This window comes from Lissotriton vulgaris, chromosome 2_1 (assembly GCF_964263255.1).
Source record: "Lissotriton vulgaris chromosome 2_1, aLisVul1.2, whole genome shotgun sequence".
Taxonomy (NCBI): Eukaryota; Metazoa; Chordata; class Amphibia; order Caudata; family Salamandridae; genus Lissotriton; species Lissotriton vulgaris.
Genome location: NC_141687.1, coordinates 86495240 through 86517327, shown reverse-complemented (window position 1 = coordinate 86517327; position 22088 = coordinate 86495240). Strand labels below are relative to the sequence as shown.

The window sequence follows — 22088 nt, the reverse complement described above, 5'->3', positions numbered from 1 at the left end:
AAATCCTTTTATTGAAAACGCCCATCTCACTATTTCTCTGCACCTCTGTAGCAACAAAGCATGCACGATTGACTGAGTAAAATATCTATCTATTGTTTCCATGACTCTGAAGATACGTTTTATTCTTGGGGAAACAAAGTTGTCATGTTTATGCGGTTGTTGGAAACAAATCCCTTCTTGTGAATTCGAGAACATTTCTAGTGACCTCTGAGCTAGCTGGCACTCACAATTAAGTCTAATGTATTCGATAGAAACCTAGTCGACCTCAGTTCTATGTCAAATCTATAGGATGTATTATTCCAATGAGCAGAGCCTATTGGGAATATAGGAACTACACTACATGGCGCCCAATGTGGGGCAAGGCACTAATTTAATGCTAGATACTAGAGTAACTCAGTCGTGCTTTTCTCAGAGACCCCTTTTTCCCGTAAAATACTCCAATAGACGTCTGGAGTTGATAGAAGGATAAAATATCCACCATAACTAAGTAGGACGAAAATCCTATGTATTCGTTTTTGGTTTGTTTAATGTTGAAGGATTCAGTGTTCCAAAATATTGTGCACCTTATCTTTGTTTCCTTGAAACTTGCTCTGCAAACATTCATTAAACAAAAATGTGGATAGCTATACTGAGACCCGTAGAGCTACAAGAGGCAACAACGCAACCGGTGGAGCTGTAGTAACTGCAGCCCAACCGGGCTCAGACGTTACAGGTTTCCAACAAGACGACCCGGATGCTATAATCATCCTGGAAAATTTAAGGAAAACCATCACTATAAAGCTTATAACAAATGGCCTATCATCAAGAGGTAGTAGGGTAGTTTTTGTCATAGAGGCACATGAATATCGGCAGACAAAGGTATTCTATTCATGGATTGTCTTCCCTGCAGCAAATCCAGTAACACGTGTGTTCCCCTTCTACAAAGTAGAGGAACCTCCAACGGAATACACTCCTTTCGAGGATGTTGAAATTCCATTAACATACCAAGAGCATGCGCTCTGATTTAAAGGCACCCTACAACATCAAAATCACATTACCAGGCTCCGTCCACTGGATAGACCAGGAGCAACATGGCTGGTATTAGCCAGCTATACACCACATCTTGCCATTGAAGAAATGACAGGTGCAGAACTATTAGTTCAACTAAAACAACTAATCAAAATACATAGACAATTGTTTCAATATGTCATGCGGACTCTAACAGTCCAACCTCCTATAAGGATTCCACAATAAACCCCTCACCAGGGGAACACAAATAAAATTACCCCACAGACTATACAATCAGTCATTGGTAAATTGTCTGCAAAAAGGGTACAAATTACATTCTGGATAGCTCAAAAGATTACTCAAATAGAGGCAGTATTTCCCGATACTACCCCTCATGAGAAACACAGTATTTTAACAATCTATTTACCAATGGGGATCGCACCACACCTGAAGGACTGTGACACTTGGGGTACAGTCTTTGCTGCAATCTACACAAAAACACATGGTGTTCCATCTATGGTGGTAATACCAAATGTCCTGAAACAGATTCAATATGAATACGGGGCAGAGCTTGCTTTGAATCTGGGTATGAAACTACTGAGAGATTTCAAACAGGTCTCAGCTATAATATTAGCTAATATTAAAGGTGAGGCAGCATCCATGGCGATCCGCCAAAAATTAAGAGATTTTGATGTAACTGAGCAACCATATGAACTGGCCAGAATAATTGAAAAATCCTATGAAGAACTAGGAAGAGATCGTTTGGGTGGGAAACCAGTCAAGCCCCAACTAACAGAGAGTCCTGAAAAGGTCTATATTAAAAACACTCTCACTACTCCTAAAAAGAAGTGGGAGAATACTAAACAAACTTCTAAAGAGAAGCGTTCTCAGTCCAGAGGTAGGTCTCCTAAAAAGGAGCCCTCTGAAAAGAGGTATAACCTCAGGAACAGGGATAATTTGAGAAAACCTGATAGATATCAAGATACTGATACACGTTCCTCTCGTACCTTTCAGACTTCTTCACAGAAATCGGAAAGAAGATGACGGTCAGAACACAAGGAAGAGCGTGTGAAGTCCAAAGACGATCAGCATGTTCCAAAAAATAAGAAAACCCAATTCACCAAAAAGAAGGTAGCAGGTTTAAAAATCAGACATGCTGAGGATCTTGAGAACACAGCTCAAGAATGGGGAGTGGGCCCAGACAATTCTGGACAGCGCAGCAGAAGGTACCATAGCTCGCAAGATCTTGAAGGATCATCTGGAGACAGTGGACTTGAATGAGTAGATTCAAGTTGAAACTGCTGATACCAGGGTTAGTGTACCCCTTAAGTTATATGAAATAACGCTCCGGATAAAGGGGGACATAACAAGGAAAAGAGCACTCTTTTGGGAGAAGGTCTCTAAGGGTTATGACATTCTTCTAGCTGAAAAAGACTGGCCACCAGAATTTGTCAGGGAGTGCCCCCATGGCGAAGACATCATTATGCCAGCCTTCTCCAATCATATTCCAATTCATTTAAAATACACCTATACCAGAAAATGGGCTGTATCCCAGGCTCCAGCATTATATAAAAATCATGTAGGATGGGATGAGGATTCTCCTCACCATAAAATCCAGTTAAAAACTCAACCAACTGCTCAGAGGCAGTATCCAGTTAAGCAAGAAGCTAAAATACAGGTCAGGGAGATATCAGATCAACTTGAATACCAAGGGGTGATTGAAACATGCACCTCGTCAATGAACAATCCTTGGTTTCCTGTCTCCAAACCAGACAATACATATTGTCTAGTTTTGGACTACAGACATTTAAACTCTTGTTGCAAAACTTTTGCAGTACAAAATGCACACAGTGCAGCACTAAGGAATAACATTGTGCGTAAAAAATATAAAACCACATTAGATATTTCTAACGGTTTCTTCTGTCAAAACATTGCACCTGAAAGCAGGTACTTGACCGCTTTCTCAATTATGGGGACACACCGTCACTTCTGTCGTCACCCCCAGGGATTCAAGTACAGTCTGGGGTTATTTTCAGCCAGAGTAACAGAGTTACTACAAACGTATGATGATGAGGCATTATCTTATGTCGATGACATCTATCTAATAAACAATGACTTGGACAGGCACTTGAACAAAGTGAACACCATAATACTTGGCTTCGCCTCTGAAGGGTATAAATACAATTTTAAGAAATCGAGAATTGCCCACCTCAATGTCCTTTTCCTACGATACGAGTTATCAAGGGAAGGCAAAAGCCTGGAAGCATAATTTTTAGAGAAGTGTGCGCTGCTCCAACCTCCAAAAACTCTGAAAAACTTAGAGTAAATTCTAGGTTTCCTGAATTTCAGAAGAACTTACATTTTAAATTACACAGAAAGGGTTAAACCTCTCTATGAATTAATCAAACCTGATTTCAAAACAACTAATTGGACTCAAAAACACACAGAAATGTTGCATTCAGTGCAAACAGACATGTTAGCAACAACACATTTACAGACACGCGTAAATATACGCAACCTTGTAATCCGAATCATTCCAGGAAGATGCCGATTCACGTACTTAACCTTTAATGAAGGAGAAAAAGTACCAATAGCTTATAAATCACACTTGTAAACACAAGCTGAAATTAAATTCACTTCTACAGAAAAGATTCTGACAGCAGTTCAAACTGCAGTAGCAAAAAAAAAGAGCCCTCGCACAGGGAAAACGCAGAATGGTCATTACTCCTGTACCTGCCTTAGAGGCAGTGACAAAAGCAAGCATTCCTAATGCTTAGGCTTTACATCCGAGATGGATACAATGGGATAACTCTCTAGCTGCAACAGACGTTGAATACGTTGAATAACATTCTATGAAAAATGTCCATACTTCTCAGGTTTTAATGTCTCAAATCCAGAAACATTTTACTTTAAAAATGTAAATAAGACAGGAATGAACAGTATGTTGACTAATACTAAGCAAATTTATTCCGCGGCCTTTTAAGCTCAGCTGTCCACATTAGGCTTTGACTTTTGGAAAGACAACATTGAGACACAAAAGAGTGGCAGGTGCAGGGATTAGAAACTTTATTTAGAGCCTGCATAATCCCTGACCAAATAATGTTTTTAAATGACACTGTTCAACAGACATCTTGTCTTGGCTTAGCTAAGATAAAAGATGTAAACAAACCGTCCATACCAACACCTACACCTGATAATAAGAACACTACAGAGGGGGTGGTCGACGTAAAAACAATTTTACTTAAACACAGAACTAATCCTGATTGGAAAAAAATGGTAATCTGGCCCACAGACACAAACAACTGTCAAGATAGATTCCTGAATAAGACACAAAGGCTCACATTCACTAGACCAGATCCAAGATATACCCAGAGACAACATTCAGGGATAGTAACATCATACAGTGTAGGAAAACTGTGTCTTGAGTGGCTACAAAAATCCCGACTAACAGAGGTAAAACTTTAAGATGGCGTTCATTTAAGGGACTTCTTACAAGGACCTGCAAAACCGTGTCATAAACGTTTTATATACGCTGGTATATATGTCATTTATAATGAAGCTTGGAAAGCGACACAAGCAGAGACTGCAGAACGAATACGAGAAATTGATTGTATTAATTTGGAGAAATCTCTCTCTGTGGTTGACAATGAGTTTACGACTCTGTCATCCAATTTATTCTTTGGACAGCATAGTATCCTCTGCCATAGATATAATGGAACAGGACTTGATCATGTTACAGCATGGACAGTCATAATTGCGTTCTACAAAGCTTTTAGGCTGGACGTTACAAAATCTTCGTTCTGAATATGTGCCATGGCATCTACTCAACACCACGTTATTGTTTTCTGGATTTAACCTTACAGATAAACAAATCACTCTGGCACAAAGAGGAGCAGACTATACAGTGCTGAGCATTGAAAAACTGAAAAGATTACCATTAACTGTTTCGGAAAAATTGGCTACAGAATGGCTAATAGACAGGACAATCACTCTGCATGTCACAATTTTCCATTTTCAATATTGTTTGAAACATATACCAGCTGGCGTAAATGAAAGGTTGGGTAAAGAATACATCAAGTCAACCTGGGATTTACCATACACACACAGATGTTGGAGTAGGGGAAAAGAAGTATTTCTTAGTGGTAAAAACTGCAAAAGCGCACTAAGAGGTACACTTTTATGTCAGGGTATTAACTGACACGGGGCCTGCGATGGTTCTTCGATCCACTTATCCTGCCACCTACAAGGTTCTCCAGCTGCAGTGATAGATCCAATTTTTAGGCAGCTTTCGAATGGAAGCTATAATATGTTGAATGATCACAGCTGCTGTGGCATGTTGCCAGGAATAGCCTATCTCTTAACTGTATCAGCCAGGGTCACTTGTTGTATGCAAGTATTGTTTCGTAAAACTAAGACAGAAAGGGAGTCGCCATTATGGCCTTCACTGAACATCTCTTCTATACGAATTGATACTTAGAGCAGAATGAAAGCCATTCTTTTACAAAAAACTATGCCACTGACCTCATCCAAAGAGACGAATGAACTACAAGTTGCAAGGTCTTCTGCAGAGATACATGTCCTTTTATCCACAAACTGCCCTATACATTTAGCAGAAATGTTAGGTCGTATCTTAAACATGTCTGATACCAGTGGTATTGTACATGTATTTAAGACAGTTTTTTTGGGACTGTTAGCACCCTTTGAAGCAGTCGTCATATTTCCAAACTTCCTGCACTCTGTGTTTGGCGGACTGCCTCTCATTTTGGGACTCGCAGCAGGGATACTATTTTTGCTCTTTCTGCTTCGATATGGCAGGCCAAGTCACCAGCGACACCCAGATTACCTTAGAGAACACTCTCCTGGCACTGAAGTGTTGTGAGCGCATGATACAGATTCTGGGCTTGGCTCGTTTAAGAGATCTGAATACCACGTGGTGTCTATCATTCCGACCAATCTGGCAAGATTGCCTCTTACCTGTTCTACGATGCCTGCTATGTGGAGAAGAATGTGTGCTAGACATCTGTCTGACACTCCCATCAGTCCAGCCAACGGATGTAGATACTTTGCTTGGTTCGGCAATGGCCCATGCATTGTGTTGTCCTCAGCGGCTACCAATCCTGATGACGGCATTCATTGAGGTCTCACAGATGCTAACGTCTGACGGTGAGATACGTGGATCGACAGGCACACAGGTACCATCTCCATCTCCTTCGAACATTGCTACTGCGGCTGACGCTGATGGCGATGCTTTACATTTTTGTGCAATCCAGTTTTTGGCCCCAAAATTCCCTTGGTTTTTTATTGCAATCAGGATTTGTTTTTTCCTGGTTTTTCTCTTCTTCTTCTGAGGCTGAGGAAAATTTGCACTTTTAAATATCTATAGGGTACTCTTTGTTTACTCAAAAAGAATATCTTTTGGTAAAACATTTCTTTTTTTTTTCTTTATTCGCAAATATGACATCCACTCAGAGGCACGTGCATCATATATACCTACAATATTCAACAGAAGCAATAGCAATGGTGTAATCAACATTCACATGGAGTGGTATTGATTGCAATGCAATAATCTTCATAGTTTTCATATTTTTTCCCCAAAACATAAAAAAAGCAATAAGAATTGAACAGTAACTTCTGCGAGTATCAGAACATATATACATAAAAAGAATAACAATGCCAAATAAAGAAAATCCCCAATCAAGCGTGCAAGCGATGGAGAACACTAGAGAGCAGCGCCGCCGGTACATCACATGCAGAATCACAATATTATCACCCATGAGGTGGAAGCAGACTCACGTCTGTGTCAAGTCCAGTCGTTGTGAGTTCGGGGTCTGCAAATAGCATCGGCCACAGAAATACCCAGCGCTTCGCAGATAGCCTCACAGACAACCACGCATCACAATGCTTACATTCATTACATCGCAGCATGCAGTGGACTAGTATCCGGCATCATGTCCATGGTGTAGTCCGGGACAGAGCAACAGGGTAACATGCTAGCCCACCCCCACTTGTACAATGGAGTTAATCACCTTTGTCTGCTGTTCCTGTGTGATCTTCTCAATTATGTGCGAAAGGGTCCCCAAATATCAAGCGGCCGGGAAGCCATAGGGACCTGCTCAGAGTATTCCACACTGTTCACATTGCAGTGCGACATGCTGCGGAGCCAAGCCTGCGCACTGGGAGCACGTCTGACCCCCCATAGTAATGCGATCTCCCTCTTCGCCAGGAGCAAGCCGATTGCCGCCAATTTGGGCGCCGGACGCAGGAAATTTACAACATAGCCAAGCAGCGCAACTTCAGGATGAGGCAGCAACTCCAATTCCAACATATCCCCCAGCATTCTGTGTACCTGAAGCCAGTATACATGTAATCTCGGACATGTCCAAGAAAGATGGGCAAAGTCAGCCTGCGGTGCCCGGCACTTAGGACAAGCATGTCAGGAATTTAAAGTGTATAAGCGTGTGCCTACTATTCAAGGACACGTCCCTAGTAACTGCACAGCACGCCGCCCACTGATCATCGCCCCAGATCATTCTCCCATGCAGCACACACCTTTGCATCCCGTGAAGGGAGAGTGGACAGACATAGTTTATATAGTTTAGAGACAACATGCGACCCCGTCTGGCTCTGTATTATGAACGTGAGTATCGCAGCTTCTTCGGGTGGGAGCGGGAATGTATGAAATTCTGTTCGGAGCATGGATCTAAGTCTGGTCAGTGTGAAAGAGTCCATGAAGGTACGGTCAGCGAATTGAAGATCTTCCGTCACAGAGAAAACATGCCACTCCGGGAAAAGATCCCCAATAGTTTCTAATTGAAATTTGGATAGTGTGCGCTGCACCACCTTTTCGTCGGTGATGGGCAGCCAGTGGGGATTGGGCAAAGGTAGGGCAGGAGAGTAAAGTGTGTCAATGTGTAGCAGTATGCGTACTTTATCCCAAGCCCAGCACATGGTGGACACCGTTTGTATGTCCTGTGGGTCCCGGGGAAAGCCTTTGGGGAGGAGCGTCTTAAGGGAAACCGGCAACACCAGGTCAGCCTCCGGCTTTAAATGTAGGATTCTAGCATTTGGATGGAACCAGTAATAGGCATAAGAGGACTGTGCGACTAAATAATATAGGTAAAAATCCGGCACGCCGAATCCGCCACGCTCATAAGGGAGCGTCAAGGTCTGCCATGACACCCGTGGGTTCCTACCTCCCCACACCAACCTCAACAACAGTGTACGGAGTTGTGTGAAAAAAATCTTGGTCAGAGGTATCGGGATATTGTTGAACAGGTACAAAAACCATGGAAGCACGATCATCTTTATTATGGCGATCAGGCCCACCATAGACAAAGGGAGGCGGAGCCATCGCTCCATGTGATCCTCCAAAAAATCAAGAGCGGACGATTGACACAGTGTCTAGGTGCACATGAATCCCCAGATATTTCACGGAGTCCGTATTCCACTCCAGAGGAAAGGCGCATGGCCATTCGGAGGTGGAGGGAGTGAGCGGTAAAATGACCGATTTGTGCCAGTTTATGCGGAGGCCCGAATATTCCCCAAAACGGGAGATCTCCAACAGTAATGGCTCAAGGTTAATCTGTGGCATACGGACATACAATATCGTGTCGTCTGCATAAAGTGAGACGAGGAGGGGGCCAGTACGAAACTGAAGCCCTCTGTGCAGATGTTTCTCCTGAAAATGCCTCATCAGAGGATCCATCGCTAGGATGAACAGCAGCGGTGATAATGGGCATACTTGCCGGGTGCCCCGCGAAAGTGAAAAACTGTCCGTGACTGTGCCATTCAGACGTATTCGTGTGGTAGGTGCCGTGTATAATAACTCCACCGTGGCCATGAACATCGCAGGCATCCCCATTCGCCTCATGATGGACAAAAAAAAGGGCCACTCCAGAGTGTCAAACGCTTTTTCTGCGTCTAGAATCACAGCTGCAGCAGGGAGCGACGGGTCCATCCGGTGTATAACGGAGAACAACGTCCGCAAATTAAAAGAGGTGGATCGATGTGGAACAAATCCGGACTGCGCCGGGGAAATAATGAACTCCATTAGAAGCGATAATCGCATTGCCAGCACCTTGGCAAGAATCTTGTAATCCAAGTTCAATAGGGACAGTGGTCTGTATGAACCACAAGACGAGGGGTCGCGCCCCTCCTTCGGGAGAAGCACAATTACCGCTTCTCTAAGCGTGGGTGGCAACATGCCGGCCTCCAGGGCCTCTGCATAGACCTCGACCAGTCTGGGCACCAATTCCTCCTTATACTCCTTGTAAAAGTCGGCTGAAAAGCCATCCAGTCCTGGAGCCGAAGAGCCCCTCAAGGAATCAATGGCCTCTACTATAGAGTCAGGGGTGATTGGGGAAGCCAGAAACTCTTGCATATACTTCTCAAGATACACCATGGCAATCTCGTTCAAATAGGGTCCAGGGTTGCGGTGTTCGCCCGTCAGTGTTGAAGTGTAAAGAGTTTGTTAGTATGACAAAAATGTGCTGCAAACCTCTGGAGTGGAGTGATGTCGTGAGCACTGTGCGTCCACTATGTCTGTGATGTAAGCCGCTTGTCGAGGGGGGCGAAGCAATTCTGCAAGAAGCTTCCCTGGTTTATCTCCTTCCCCGTACTGGCGCGCTGTGTGATGTTTACCCATGAATTTCAGCTCTCTATCAGCTGCATCCCTGAATTCCATCAGCAATTCCAGCCGCTTGGCTTCTGAGGCCTCGGACGGGCCTCCGTGTAACTCCCCATCAATCCCAACTATGTCTTTTTCAAGACGGGTTAGAGTGGTGCGAATCTCCCTCAGGGCACCCACATGTTTGTCGATACATACCCCTCGAATGGTGGCTTTGAATCCCTCCCACAGCGTTGACCAAGTTCTAACAGAACCGGTATTGATATCAAAGTACTCAATAGCGTTCCTGACCTCTTCCTTAAAACACGGGTCTAACAGGGCCCTTCCCGGGAATCGCCACTGTGTCTCATAACCGCCCGTCTGGGAATTAGCAGGTTCAGAACAATGGGGGAATGGTCCGATAAAGTACGTGGTGAGTAGAAATGGTATCCACCCATCCAGCGACCCCTGGAGAGAGCAGCCAATAGTCTATTCTAGTGCTAGTCCCTTGGAACCCAGAATGATGTGTAAACTATGGCGCATTGGGGTGCATCCTGGCTTCTATGACTATCAGTGAGAAGTGTGAGCAAATATCAGCGAGCACCTTTCTGGACCGGGCTTTGGAGTCTGGAGAAGTGGAAGTACTATCCCTGTCTGGGTTCAGCACTACATTCAAATCGCCCCCCATGACCAGCAGATCTATGTCAGCATTTAGGAGTGACAATTGAAGCTCCTGAAAAAAGGCGGGAGAGTCAACATTAGACCGCAGACTACAACCAGAGCAATCTTGCGCCCCATCAATACTCCAGTCAGCAACACATATCTACCTTCCCTGTCATTGACATTGCCAGTAAGCACAAATGGAACACGCTTATGTATTAAGATTGCAACATCCCTAGCATAACTGCTAAAATTGGAAAAAAATCTGTGCGTACCCTAACTCCTGGCCACTGAGACATTAGCCGACGGTGCCAAATGTGTCTCTTGTAAAAAAGAGGACATCTACCCTGTGTCGCGCTGCATAGTTCAATACCTGTTTGCGTTTCCGAGTGGTGTTCAAGCCCCGAACATTCCAAGACATCAATGTAAGTCTGGACGGGCCAGACTGCCTACCTATCCTGGCCATATCACAAAACCAATGATGCCGTCCAATAGCAATGATCCCAGCATCTCGCTCCAAGTATTCTCACAATCACTCGCACAAAAAAAGATCTCGAAAAGCTTAACATATCCTTCCCCCCACCCACCACCCAGCCTCCCAACATCCCAGGAGAGGCAATCCCCATTTCCGCACAGTCGTAGCCTGCGAATCTTCAAGAACAATAACCCTATCATGAAACAAAAACACTTCCAACAGAAGAAAATCCCTGGAAAGGAATACAATGAGGCATGAGCCATAGGGGTAAGCAACGCCACCCCATGCGGGCAATCCTACTAGGCTGCTCGATTGGAATCGGCCATGTAACTATCCACTGGTAAACCACATCAATTTTGAAACAACATCAGCAAAGTCAAGCCCTTAAGCACGGAACTGTTATCAGCCCTGACCAGTTTCTGCCAAAAGGTCCACACTGGTCTGCGTGTCCACTCGAGGAGGGGAATGCGGCGCATTGTTGGAGGCAGAAGGTGAGTCTTGTTTCTTGTAACCTTGACAAAAGTCTTGGGCCTCTGCAATATATTAAAAAATGCGATATCTGCCATTCACCTCCACTTTCAATCTTGCATTCCATATTTCAAACCAAGATTGCGCAGAGTCGCCTTGACGCCGTTGAACTTGCGCCTCGCCTCCTGCACCATCATCGTAAAGTCTGGAAAGATGGACAGAGTGCCACCCTGCCATCTCACCTCTCCTGCCTCCCTCGCGGCGCGGAGCGCGGCATCCCGGTCGGGGAAGTTCATGATCCTGGCAATTATGGGGCGCGGGGCTCGACCGGGGCGAGGTCTGGGTCCCAGCGACCTATGGGCACGCTCCACTACAAAGCCATCCGTGTGGTAAAACATTTCTTTATTTGTGAAGTTTGGTTTATTTGGGCATGGAACCTTGCAACCTTGAGTAAATGGATCAATTTTTCCATTTCTACTGCCTATATTTCAAGGGTAATTCGCTTTCCTGGGTCAGTGCAGGATCACTCTGGCAGATATATCTACGGGAACATGGGACACTCCCAGACTTTCATGGTACATTATCACCTCTTTGGTGTTGGCGAGAATTCTACTGACTTTGGACCCAATGTTTCCCTCGTTCTGAGTGTGATTAATATCTGTTTTTCTTTTTTCTTTTTTAAAGGGAATTGATCAAACCAGCTTAGCATTAAATGTGTTTTTGGGGGGCAAGATCAAGTTTGCCATGGGCATATGGGTGGATACACAACCCAGCAGTGCCTAGCTGTTTTCTAAAGTGGACTATTCAATCAGGGCAGACGAAAGCAGCACATCGCACTGTCAGATGTTTGAAGAGCACCACCACTGCCTACGGACTTCATTGGCAAATCGATATCTTTAAGACACAAAAAGACTTCATCATTAACTGTTGATGTGGGAATCTCCCTGAATTCAGTGGCGAACAAGAATTTTAGTCAAAAGTGTGCACTGAAACCAATTGTTTGACCATGGACAAATCATACACAATTGATGAAAACCAGAGTACCAGCACTAATTTAGGATTCTGAAAGGCACTACACAAATTAGTAAATTTGTATTAATTTGTTTATAAGTCCTGGTTCTGAAACATACCTAATGATTGAACTGGGCTAATTGTTGACTTTCTAAATTCCTCTGCTTATAGACAGCATTTGACATATTTTTCTTTACTTCGTTTCTGGCCTTACACCTTTTATCACTGGTTAGCTTTTAAGTGCTGAGTAGCACAATCCATTTGTATTTATTTTCCCCTTCATGGTCAGTCACTTCAATTGCTGTATTTACTTTTTTTTAAATATCTGGTGCACGAAAATGTAAGGCAACCCAACTCGTAACTATTAAGCTTACTAAACTCATATACTTCTACTATTTATAAATTCATATTTAAAGGAGGTAAACACATAAAATGAATATTTTATTTACACTTCCATCTTGTGCTATAAACATCTTCAGAAATAAATGATTGCACTCAACAGAAGATTTATAAATATTGATCCTGAAAATCAGTGATACAATACATAGAAGAGCAGACGTTTTCTGTCACTGCAGTCTCGTACATTGCAACCCCCAGATTCTAGAAGTATTTCTACTCCTCTGCTCTGATTTCAATGCAGGGCTGGAAAGATGAATGCCCTGGGGAGGACAGTAGAGATTCCCTATAAACACACACATGCACAATGCTACAAAATGCATGGATAGCAGTTGGTACTGACCTCTGGAGATATCATTGAACAGCGAGAGCACCTGCAGAGGCTTCCGCTCGCAGGCAGCGACTGGTTTAAAGACCTCTAGATGGCTCTATCAGGAGAAAGAAGAGAAGATACTCAGTCAGACACCTCTTCAACAATGGTTGCAGAATAGCAACAAGGCAAGGACCAGTTGCAACATCCTGCGTAAGATTTGGGTTCCACGCATGGAATGGTTATGAGAAACACTTGCATCCCCTGTAAAGTCATGTTCTGCTGAACTTTGCTTTCTTCAACCTGAAAGGGTCCGATCTACTCCACTACCAATCTCAGCTCCCGCCATGGGTGTTACTCTAAGAGCTGGTTTACTGTAGCAGTAACCTCAGCTCTTCAGTAGGCATGCGTTGGAATCACCTGTACTTGGTACCTTTAAGAAAGCCAGCACTTGCCAGGAATGCTCAGACACTCCATGGTAGAAATACCATGTTAGACAGTTGGAGTCTGAGCGGGCATGCTGTCAACGTTGGTGGTGCTCAGTATATGACAATAAATTACTCAAATTACATCTGGACTGTTATTTCAACACTGGCGACGAGGATGGGACACATACAGTCTGGTCTACCAAATTTTAGCAGTGCATCAAGCAACAGCAAATAAGTGTTATAAGCACAACACCTGGTTACACCAGAACAGAAACTGCCACTTTAAGATCAACATCTGCATCTTCCTCACAGGGTTCCTTCTGTAATGCTCATCAAGGAAAGTGCAACAACCATGGAGTAGCTGTGGAGCACTCACAGAGGCAAAACACTTACATTTTCCTGGTCGTAAAGGGCCTTAAGCCGGGCTCTCCACTTCTTCCTTCTTAAAAGCAGGCCATACGAGTCTCTATGGCGACACAGAAAGCACAGCCAGCTCTTCATGGACATCGCCTGCCTTGATGTGCCGGGACCCACCAGGTTATCAAGGCAATCCAGGCAGTAAGACCTGGAATGAAGTAGCAGAGGAGTGAGGCATGATGGGGATCCTCACTCAGCCTCAGACACGAGGCATAAACCCCATAAAATCAACAACCTGAACGTAAAACTATTATGATCAAGTTCTGGTGTAGTGCAAACGAAAGCAAAACCCAACCCAACCACTGATGACTAGAATGTAGAACTTTGGATTCACTTGATGAGATCCAGGTGGTGAATCAGTAAAGAATAAGGCATGACAATATCTATCTTATTCTCTAAATTCTACAGCATAACTCCTTGAAGGTCTCTCTCTTTCTCTTTTTCTACCAAATACAAAAATTCACAAACATATCACTACCAATGCACATCCGCCCTTGGAAACAGCTTCTTCTGGGATTCCAGGACAGAAGAGTGGCATGCATCCGAGCCCCACTATTACCTGTTGCAGGATGGCTCATCGCAGATGATGACTCTTTTGCCCGCAGAGCAGATCAAGCAGTATGATGCAGAGCCAATGTCATCATATAGGAAATAAGTCTCCATGAACATTTCCTGTGAGGATGGAAAGTATTCAAATGTTTCATTGGCTTACTGCAATCCCACTGAAGAACAGAATGCTTTGTTTTCTTTAAAGTCAAATCTTTTCATTTAAGGAACAAAAACAAACACATAATAACAAACAGATCATGGCAATACAGAGTGATCAAAATCTTGCAAAAAGCATTTTCCAAGAGCAATACATTTCTTACTAAAGCAATGCCATAATAGTAGTAGTCCTGGAGTAGTTACCTACTATTCAGAATAGAAGCATGCAATGCAGAACAGAGCTTTACATAATTTTTGGCTTTTTTGACCCATTTGCCATCAATATATGTTGCTGATTTTTTACTAGCAGGATCTCCCAGCAGAAACTTGTGGTGTTATAATTGCAGCATTACTTGATTTCAGATCAATGCAGAAACTCACATTTGTGCACAAACACCATTTAACTTGCTGATTGCAACTAGGAATTGATTAGTCTTTCTGCATTTCCAAAAGGGTGATCAAATTTATTTGGCAGTATGAGAGAACTCTACTGCGACTGAGGGAACGGTACAGGAGAATATATTGTAAGTTTTTATTTGAGAGAATCACTAGCTCAGGCAACAGCGCAAGGTCAGGAAATATTATAGAACATAGAGCCAGGTGTGCATATCTTACACCTTGGCTGTACCAAGTAAGCAATGTCATGTACACATTAAAAAAAAGACTCCAGGCACAGGGGGAGAGCAAGATTGATTGATTCAGCAGGACTCCTTCAAGAATTCATATTCAAGAAAACATAGAAGCACATGCATAAATATGTTTTAAACTAAACACTCAATAAGGTCTGTAACAAATAACTAACATAAAAAATATAACATCGCCTTCCTGAAATAAAAAAGCAAACAAAAGACTAAGACAGAATTCAAAAATAATTAAACCAAACATTCTCCCAAAATGTTACACAAGGTCTTTATATTTCACAGGCGGACGCCTATCATGACTTGTTCCTCTAATTCTTGAAGCCACAGAATCAATCATTTATTTCATTGTTCCCATTCAACTATAACTTCAATATAATGCTCTAAGCATCACTCATTTTTGGGTGGTTTCTGGAGATTTACTTAGATTCACCAAACGTCCTTCGTCCTGGACATTTCTACTGATCGCACTACCTTTGCACTTCACTCTTCCTCACATCCCACTCTTTTCCATCCTGGGTGACCCCACTTTTATTGAAGACCTTGACCACCCTTATTGCTTTCCTAATTTTATGAATACCATTGGCCAAAATGCCAGGGTTCCGTATTCTCACTTTCCACTTAGCATCATATGCTTGTTTAACCTTCTCTTGTTTTTTTCCTTTATTATCAGACCAATCTTGTTTTTACCCAGGTCCTCATACGGCATAATTTGCCTCTTCTTAAACAACCGCTGGAATTGCCCTCTCAGCATTACTTCCACCTATTTTCATTGATACCACCAAATGTATCCGAATCAATATCAGGTAAGCTGGCTATCATATCAACTTCAACTCTTTCGTCAACACACTTGTCAGCATTACGTGGTAGCCTGGATAAACAATCTGGTATCGCATTTCTTTTACCTGGTACAAACTAAACCATTAAATTATACTCTTGAAGCCTTGACATTAATCTAGCTATGTGCAGCGTCGCATTCCAGCCTCCTCCAGGAGAAAAGATTCCACCCAGCGGTAGGAAAATAAATCTCAAAATAAATTGGGAACCCCAGATAGAATTCCAGAATTGTTCAATAGTCAAACACACACCAACAATACTATTTATATATTTAAAGAGCGAACGTGACCCTTGGGTATCAGAGCGCTTCACATTACATGAGGTAGGTTAGAGATACTTCTTGTATAGTAGAACGTTTCACAATGATATGAGGTAGGTAAGTATACAGCCATAAGCGGTAACATAAATATATACAGACATATGAGGTAAGTTTAGGATACAGTTTGATATCAAGGAGTACTGGGACTTCCAGTGCCAAATAGTTCTGGAATGTATTGTCCCTATGCAATCTCCCATCCTGAATCAGGCGTGGTATAGTACCGTCAGTAGTACTCCCCAGTATCGCTGGTGACTTTCTCTTTATTCACATTGCTGTTCTGTTTGGTAACATCTATATCATGGAGCTAGTGATGAACTGTCTTGTCTATGGTAGGAACGTACTCATTAGGAAGATCTTAGCTTCCCTCTTAAATGTTGCCGTGTTTGGAATTTTCCTAATGTTTAGAGGGAGTGAGTTCCAGATTCTGAGGGCTGCTCCTGAGAAAGCTCTATCATACGTTTTCTTCTTCCGGAAGATGGGTGGTTTCAGCAACAGCTCATTAGTACTCCTGGCAGGTTTGCTTCCTCCTGAAAACTAAATTTTCTGGGCTATTTATCTTGGTGTATTGTAGTGGAGCGCTTTGTGGGTAATACATGCCATTTTTAGTTGAATCCTGGCTTCATAAGGTAGCCAGTTAAGCGCTTTCAGGTGTGGAGAGATATGGTTAAATTTCCTCGATCCGGAGATGAGTCATAAAACCTTGTCCTCGTGACAAGACTTCGGAGCCACTTCCCGCCCTAAACACGTTTGTCCATTCATCATCCACACTCGAGCAGGCCCTTCCGATAACCCCCAACTGCACCTGGCAACTCGATCCGGTCCCAGGCTGTAAACCACACCTTGCAGACGTAGTTTATTGCCCCCACACAGCAGGACTTGTTGCCCGAACAGAAATGCTTGATCTTATCACTTTCATAAACCTTAGATCTGACCGATCCCACACATTTACAGATCCTGTCGGAATGTCCAGCTGCGAGATATCAATCACTAATTAAGATCTGGGTGGGGGACGACAAACTGTTGGGACTCTGTGAGAACCTGCGGGGGCCGGAATTCCTAGGATGTTTGACAACCAATAAAGTTACTGTAAATTGTATTAAAAGGGGAGCAGCGGAGAAGTCGTTAGAACACCTCCTGAAGACATTCCTTTTGTCAGACCTGTCCTGTTCTCCTCTGGAGTTATAAACCTGTTCTTGCTTTCCAGTTTCCAGCGCCTGCTTCTTTATTTTGGTAACTAATGATATTGGGAATTCGAAGCGCCCTCGCCAAACAGCCTGGGTATTCATTAGAGATTGGCTGTTTTTCCACAAATTGGCATCCCAGCGACACGAGGTCCGGTAGAGAGGTCCCAACGACGGAGTGAACGACTGCAACGATCGGGAAAGTGCACCTGCCTGAAAGAGACCCTCGTCTGACGGCCGATCATCCGAACTTCACCGGTTCCGATCGGACCTCTCTCGAGTGACCTACGGTCCTGACTTGGATCCCACAGGAGTGCCGTGGCTAATACAGAGAAAAGAGGACGACTGGGCGCTGGAAGTGGAAGACGAAGAACTGTCCATGTGGTCCGGGTAAGGTCGTGAAAACGACTGCTGTCGAATGATTGATTGTATTGGAATTGTTTGGATGGAATACTAGTATTGCGCTTTATTGGTTCGTTTAGCTCGTTAGCTATGGTACGTTGGTTCTTTTTGAGATATTCTCTGTTTGTAAACAACGAAGAATAGGAATATTCTCTCTCTCTTTGCAGGCAGCGAAGGATAGGTAGTGAGGACCTTTTTCCACAATTGTTTGAGATCTTTATTTGTCCAATTATACGTCATGTCTATCTTCTCCCCAATGATTGGTAATTGGTTCAGCCCGGACCGTTTATTAGAGGTCAGTCACCCGGCTCCAACGGAGGGCACCCCTAATAAGGACATGTATATGTACCTACAGACAGAGACTCTATAACTAGCAGAGTATCCCGACCCTACTGTACCGTCCAAGAATGGGTAAAACCTTAGGTCGACAAAGGGAGGGCGTCTCGACACGCAGACCACTAACTAAGTGAAAAGTCTCCGATCGGTAGCCAAACACTACAAAGGCTACCAGGAGATACGCTAGTCGAAGTATGTGGTCCTGTGAGTCATCGAGCCCCTTGAAAATGATGGAAGATCCCGGACGACCGAAGAACCGCCGCAATGACGCCAAGACTGCCAGAATTCACACAGTAAAGACAATCGCAGTCATAGCAGTATCTCTCACCAGCCTCTTGCTAATGGTCGCAATCTGGATCATCGAAGAGAGTGCTCCTGCTTATCGAACATTGATGCCCACTATGCAACCCACCACTGAAAAAGAACACTATCTGGTATCACTGTCACCACGCCTCCGAGAACGACACAGAGAGTTCTGGGATAACTCTTTCATCCAACTGTTGCACCAGCACAATCTTGTTGCAAATGCTACAAACTGTTGGGTCTATGGGGTGCTACTGCATACCACTGAGCATTCTATTCCTTTCATCCCTTCACCTTTCTCTGTTCATGCCTTGCTTGGTTAATGCTCCTACAAGAAAGCTACAAAGATAATGCCACATCCAATGGGACAATAAAACAATTCTATAACGAGTTCTGGCTGAACAAAACTGGAAGAACGGCTGTTCCCTTTTGTCCTCTCACTTCAAATGCGACCTTCCCAATCAACATCCCTGCAAAAGAACGAGTGGAAATGCAAGTGTTCAATGATCCAGCCAGACCCACCTTCTCCTGTCTAAAGAAGAGAACAGCTGCAACCACAACTGTGGCCCTAGCTGTGGTGAACATCTCAGGTCTTGTCTGCAACGAAGGCCATGGGACGAAAATTGTGGGCCACAGTACTTGTCACATCACCAGGACTCTACACACTGCCGACCCCCCTTCATTTGTTGCATCACCCAATATGTACTTCATCTGTGGTACTAAAGCCTACACCTGGCTCCCAAAAGGCTGCGGGGGCACTTGCTATATTGCCTTTGTTCTGCCTCCAACCTACACTTCGCCTGCTGGACATCACAGAGAAAAGCGGTCCGGAGACACAGACCAAGCAGATTCTGCTGCATCCCAGTTTCTTGATGCAGTTAAAGGCCTTGTTCCACTTTGGGGTCCGATGGCAAACAGCCAAGTCATTCGACACCTGTCTCAAGCAGTAGAGACAGCTTTGAATGTAACAGCCGGCATCCTCACCAACAACACTGCCGAGCTTCAAGCGGTCCGCCTGATGACTTTGCAAAACTTTCTTGTTTTAGACGTGGTACTAGCAGACCGTGGAGGAGCATGCCGCATCATCAGTGCCATCTGTTGTACCTTTGTCCCTGACAGCTCGCCTTCTGTCTATAAGGCGATAAGAACATCTGCACAGACTGGCATCGGAGATCCATCAAGAACAAGAGACTTGGAAACTTGGAAGCTGGTTTTGGGGCATATTAAAGGAATGGGGTGGAAAATATTGATGGCCCTCTTGGTTCCGATTCTGTTTGGGGGACACTGCATACCACCCTTGTGTTCTCTATGTTTGAACTCTTTGTGCCCTAAGACTATAGATTCTTGCATAGAACGAATTAATGTGATACATGACACAGAGATACAGAACATTATGGGGATCGAAATAGATTAGCAAGATGTCTTGGGAATGTTCAAAGGGAGGACTGTTAAATCATAGTTTACAAACGTGAACATCACCAGCGCCATCTTGCCTAACAAAAGCCACTGTCCGCACACAAACGGCATCCATTTTAGGTGCCGCGACCATCTTGCACTTTTCAAGTCACCTACGATTCACCCTGGCCTCGCAACCATCCCCGGTGCCCTGATTCAGCATTACCAAATGCACTAAGGTCATAAAACCTTGTTCTCGTGACAAGACCCCGGAGCGCCCTCCCGCCCTAAAAACGTTTGTCCATTCATTCTCCACACTCGAGCAGACCCCTCTGATAACCTCCAACTGCACCTGGCCACTCGATCCGGTCCCAGGCTGTAAACCACGCCTTGTGGACGTAGTTTATTGCCCCCACACAGCAGGACTTGTTGCAACAGAAATGCTTGATCTTATCACTTTCATAAACCTTAGGTCTGACCGATCCCACACATTTACAGATCCTGTCGGAATGTCCAGCTGTGAGATATCAATCACTAATTAAGATCCGGGTGGGGGACGACAAACTGTTGGGACTCTGTGAGAATGTGTGACAAATTAAACAATTGATATTACAACTAGGGAAAAGAAACAGTATGTAAAGCACAACCAATAATTAAAGAGTACAACAACTAATTAAAAAGTACAAGGTTGAGTTTATTTTTAAATGTACATATTCATATTAAAAAAGACTCAGTGCAAAATCATATGCACTAATTAATTCTAAAAAATCAACAGTCATACTCAAATAATTTATATTCAACTAATTTACACCAATTTATACATAATAAAACAGTGGCGAAAATTGTATGTGTATTTGATGTGTATTTGAGGGGTCTGCTCGAGTGTGGAGAATGAATGGACAAACGTTTTTAGGGCGGGAGGGCGCTCCGGGGTCTTGTCACGAGAACAAGGTTTTATGACCTTAGTGCATTTGGTCATGCTGAATCAGGGCACCGGGGATGGTTGCGAGGCCAGGGTGAATCGTAGTGACTTGAAAAGTGCAAGATGGTCGTAATATCAATTGTTTAATTTGTCACACATTGTCTATTTCCCTGTATTACGCATCCAGTATTTGAACAGGGGGTCCTTGTTATTTACATAGAGGGACTCTGTGAGAACCTGCTGGGGGCGGGAATTCCTAGGATGTTTGACAACCAATAAAGTTACTGTAAATTGTATAAAAAGGGGAGCAGTGGAGAAGTCGTTAGAACACCTCCTGAAGACATTCCTTGTGTCAGAACTGTCGTGTTATCCTCTGGAGTTATAAACCTGTTCTTGCTTTCCAGTTTCCAGCGCCTTCCTCTTTATTTTGGTAACTAATGATATTGGGAATTAGAGGCGTCTTGCGCCAAACAGCCTGGGTATTCATTAGAGATTGGCTGTTTTTCCACAGTCCATTCCTTCACTTCTGTGTGGTTCTTTTGTGGTGAGATTAATAGGAATTTAGATTTTTGTGCATTTAGCTTCAGATGTTTGCTAGTTAACCATTCTAATGACACTTTTAATGCCTCATTCATAAACTTGATGTCTTCCAGAGACGCGATCCTGATGTATATCTGCGTGTCGTCTGCGTACATGTGATAGGAAATCTTTGAGTTTTGGAGAATTTCTGTAAAAGGTTCGACATATAAGTTGAATAGTGATGGAGATAGTGTAGATGCTTGAGGGACTCCAATTGAGTTAGGGCACGATAGTGATAGTGTCGGGTTGACCAGGAATCTTTGCGTTCTATTCTGAAGGAAGGATTCAGACCATTTCAGCACGTTTCCAGACATTCCCATCCTGTCATGAAGCCTGGTTAGTAGTTTTTCATGATTTACCGTGTCAAATGCAGAAGACAGGTCAAGAAGGACAAGTAGACACGTTCGATTATGGTCTAGGGCCTGTAATGCGTCATCAACAATATGTAGGATCGCTGTTTCGTACTGTGTCCTTTTCTGAATCCCGACTGGCAATCGTCCAGTAGCGTGAAATTGGCGATGCGATGGCCCAGTTGATTTTGCACGCACTTCTCAATTAATTTGGCAAGTAATGGAATATTGGCAAAAGTTATTAGGATCTGCCAGCTCCGCTGTAGGTTTTTTGATGATGGGGGCGACTTGCCCTGTTTTTAGGCAATCAGGAAGGATCCCTTGGGATAGAGAGGCATTTATTATTTTTGTCTATATTAGAATG

General features: G+C 43.7%; 1 protein-coding gene across 1 annotated transcript in view; it reads right to left on the bottom strand.

The window, feature by feature from the left end:
• The window catches only part of DNMT3L (DNA methyltransferase 3 like), a 232553-nt gene that overhangs the window by 133462 nt on the left and 77003 nt on the right, over positions 1–22088 (bottom strand). The window contains exons 5-7 of the mRNA XM_086958467.1: positions 14317–14429; positions 13734–13905; positions 12946–13030 (exon numbers count right to left, since the gene is read on the bottom strand). Of these exons, the coding sequence (XP_086814593.1) occupies positions 12946–13030; positions 13734–13905; positions 14317–14429 (370 nt within the window). The remainder of the gene's footprint in view (positions 1–12945; positions 13031–13733; positions 13906–14316; positions 14430–22088) is intronic.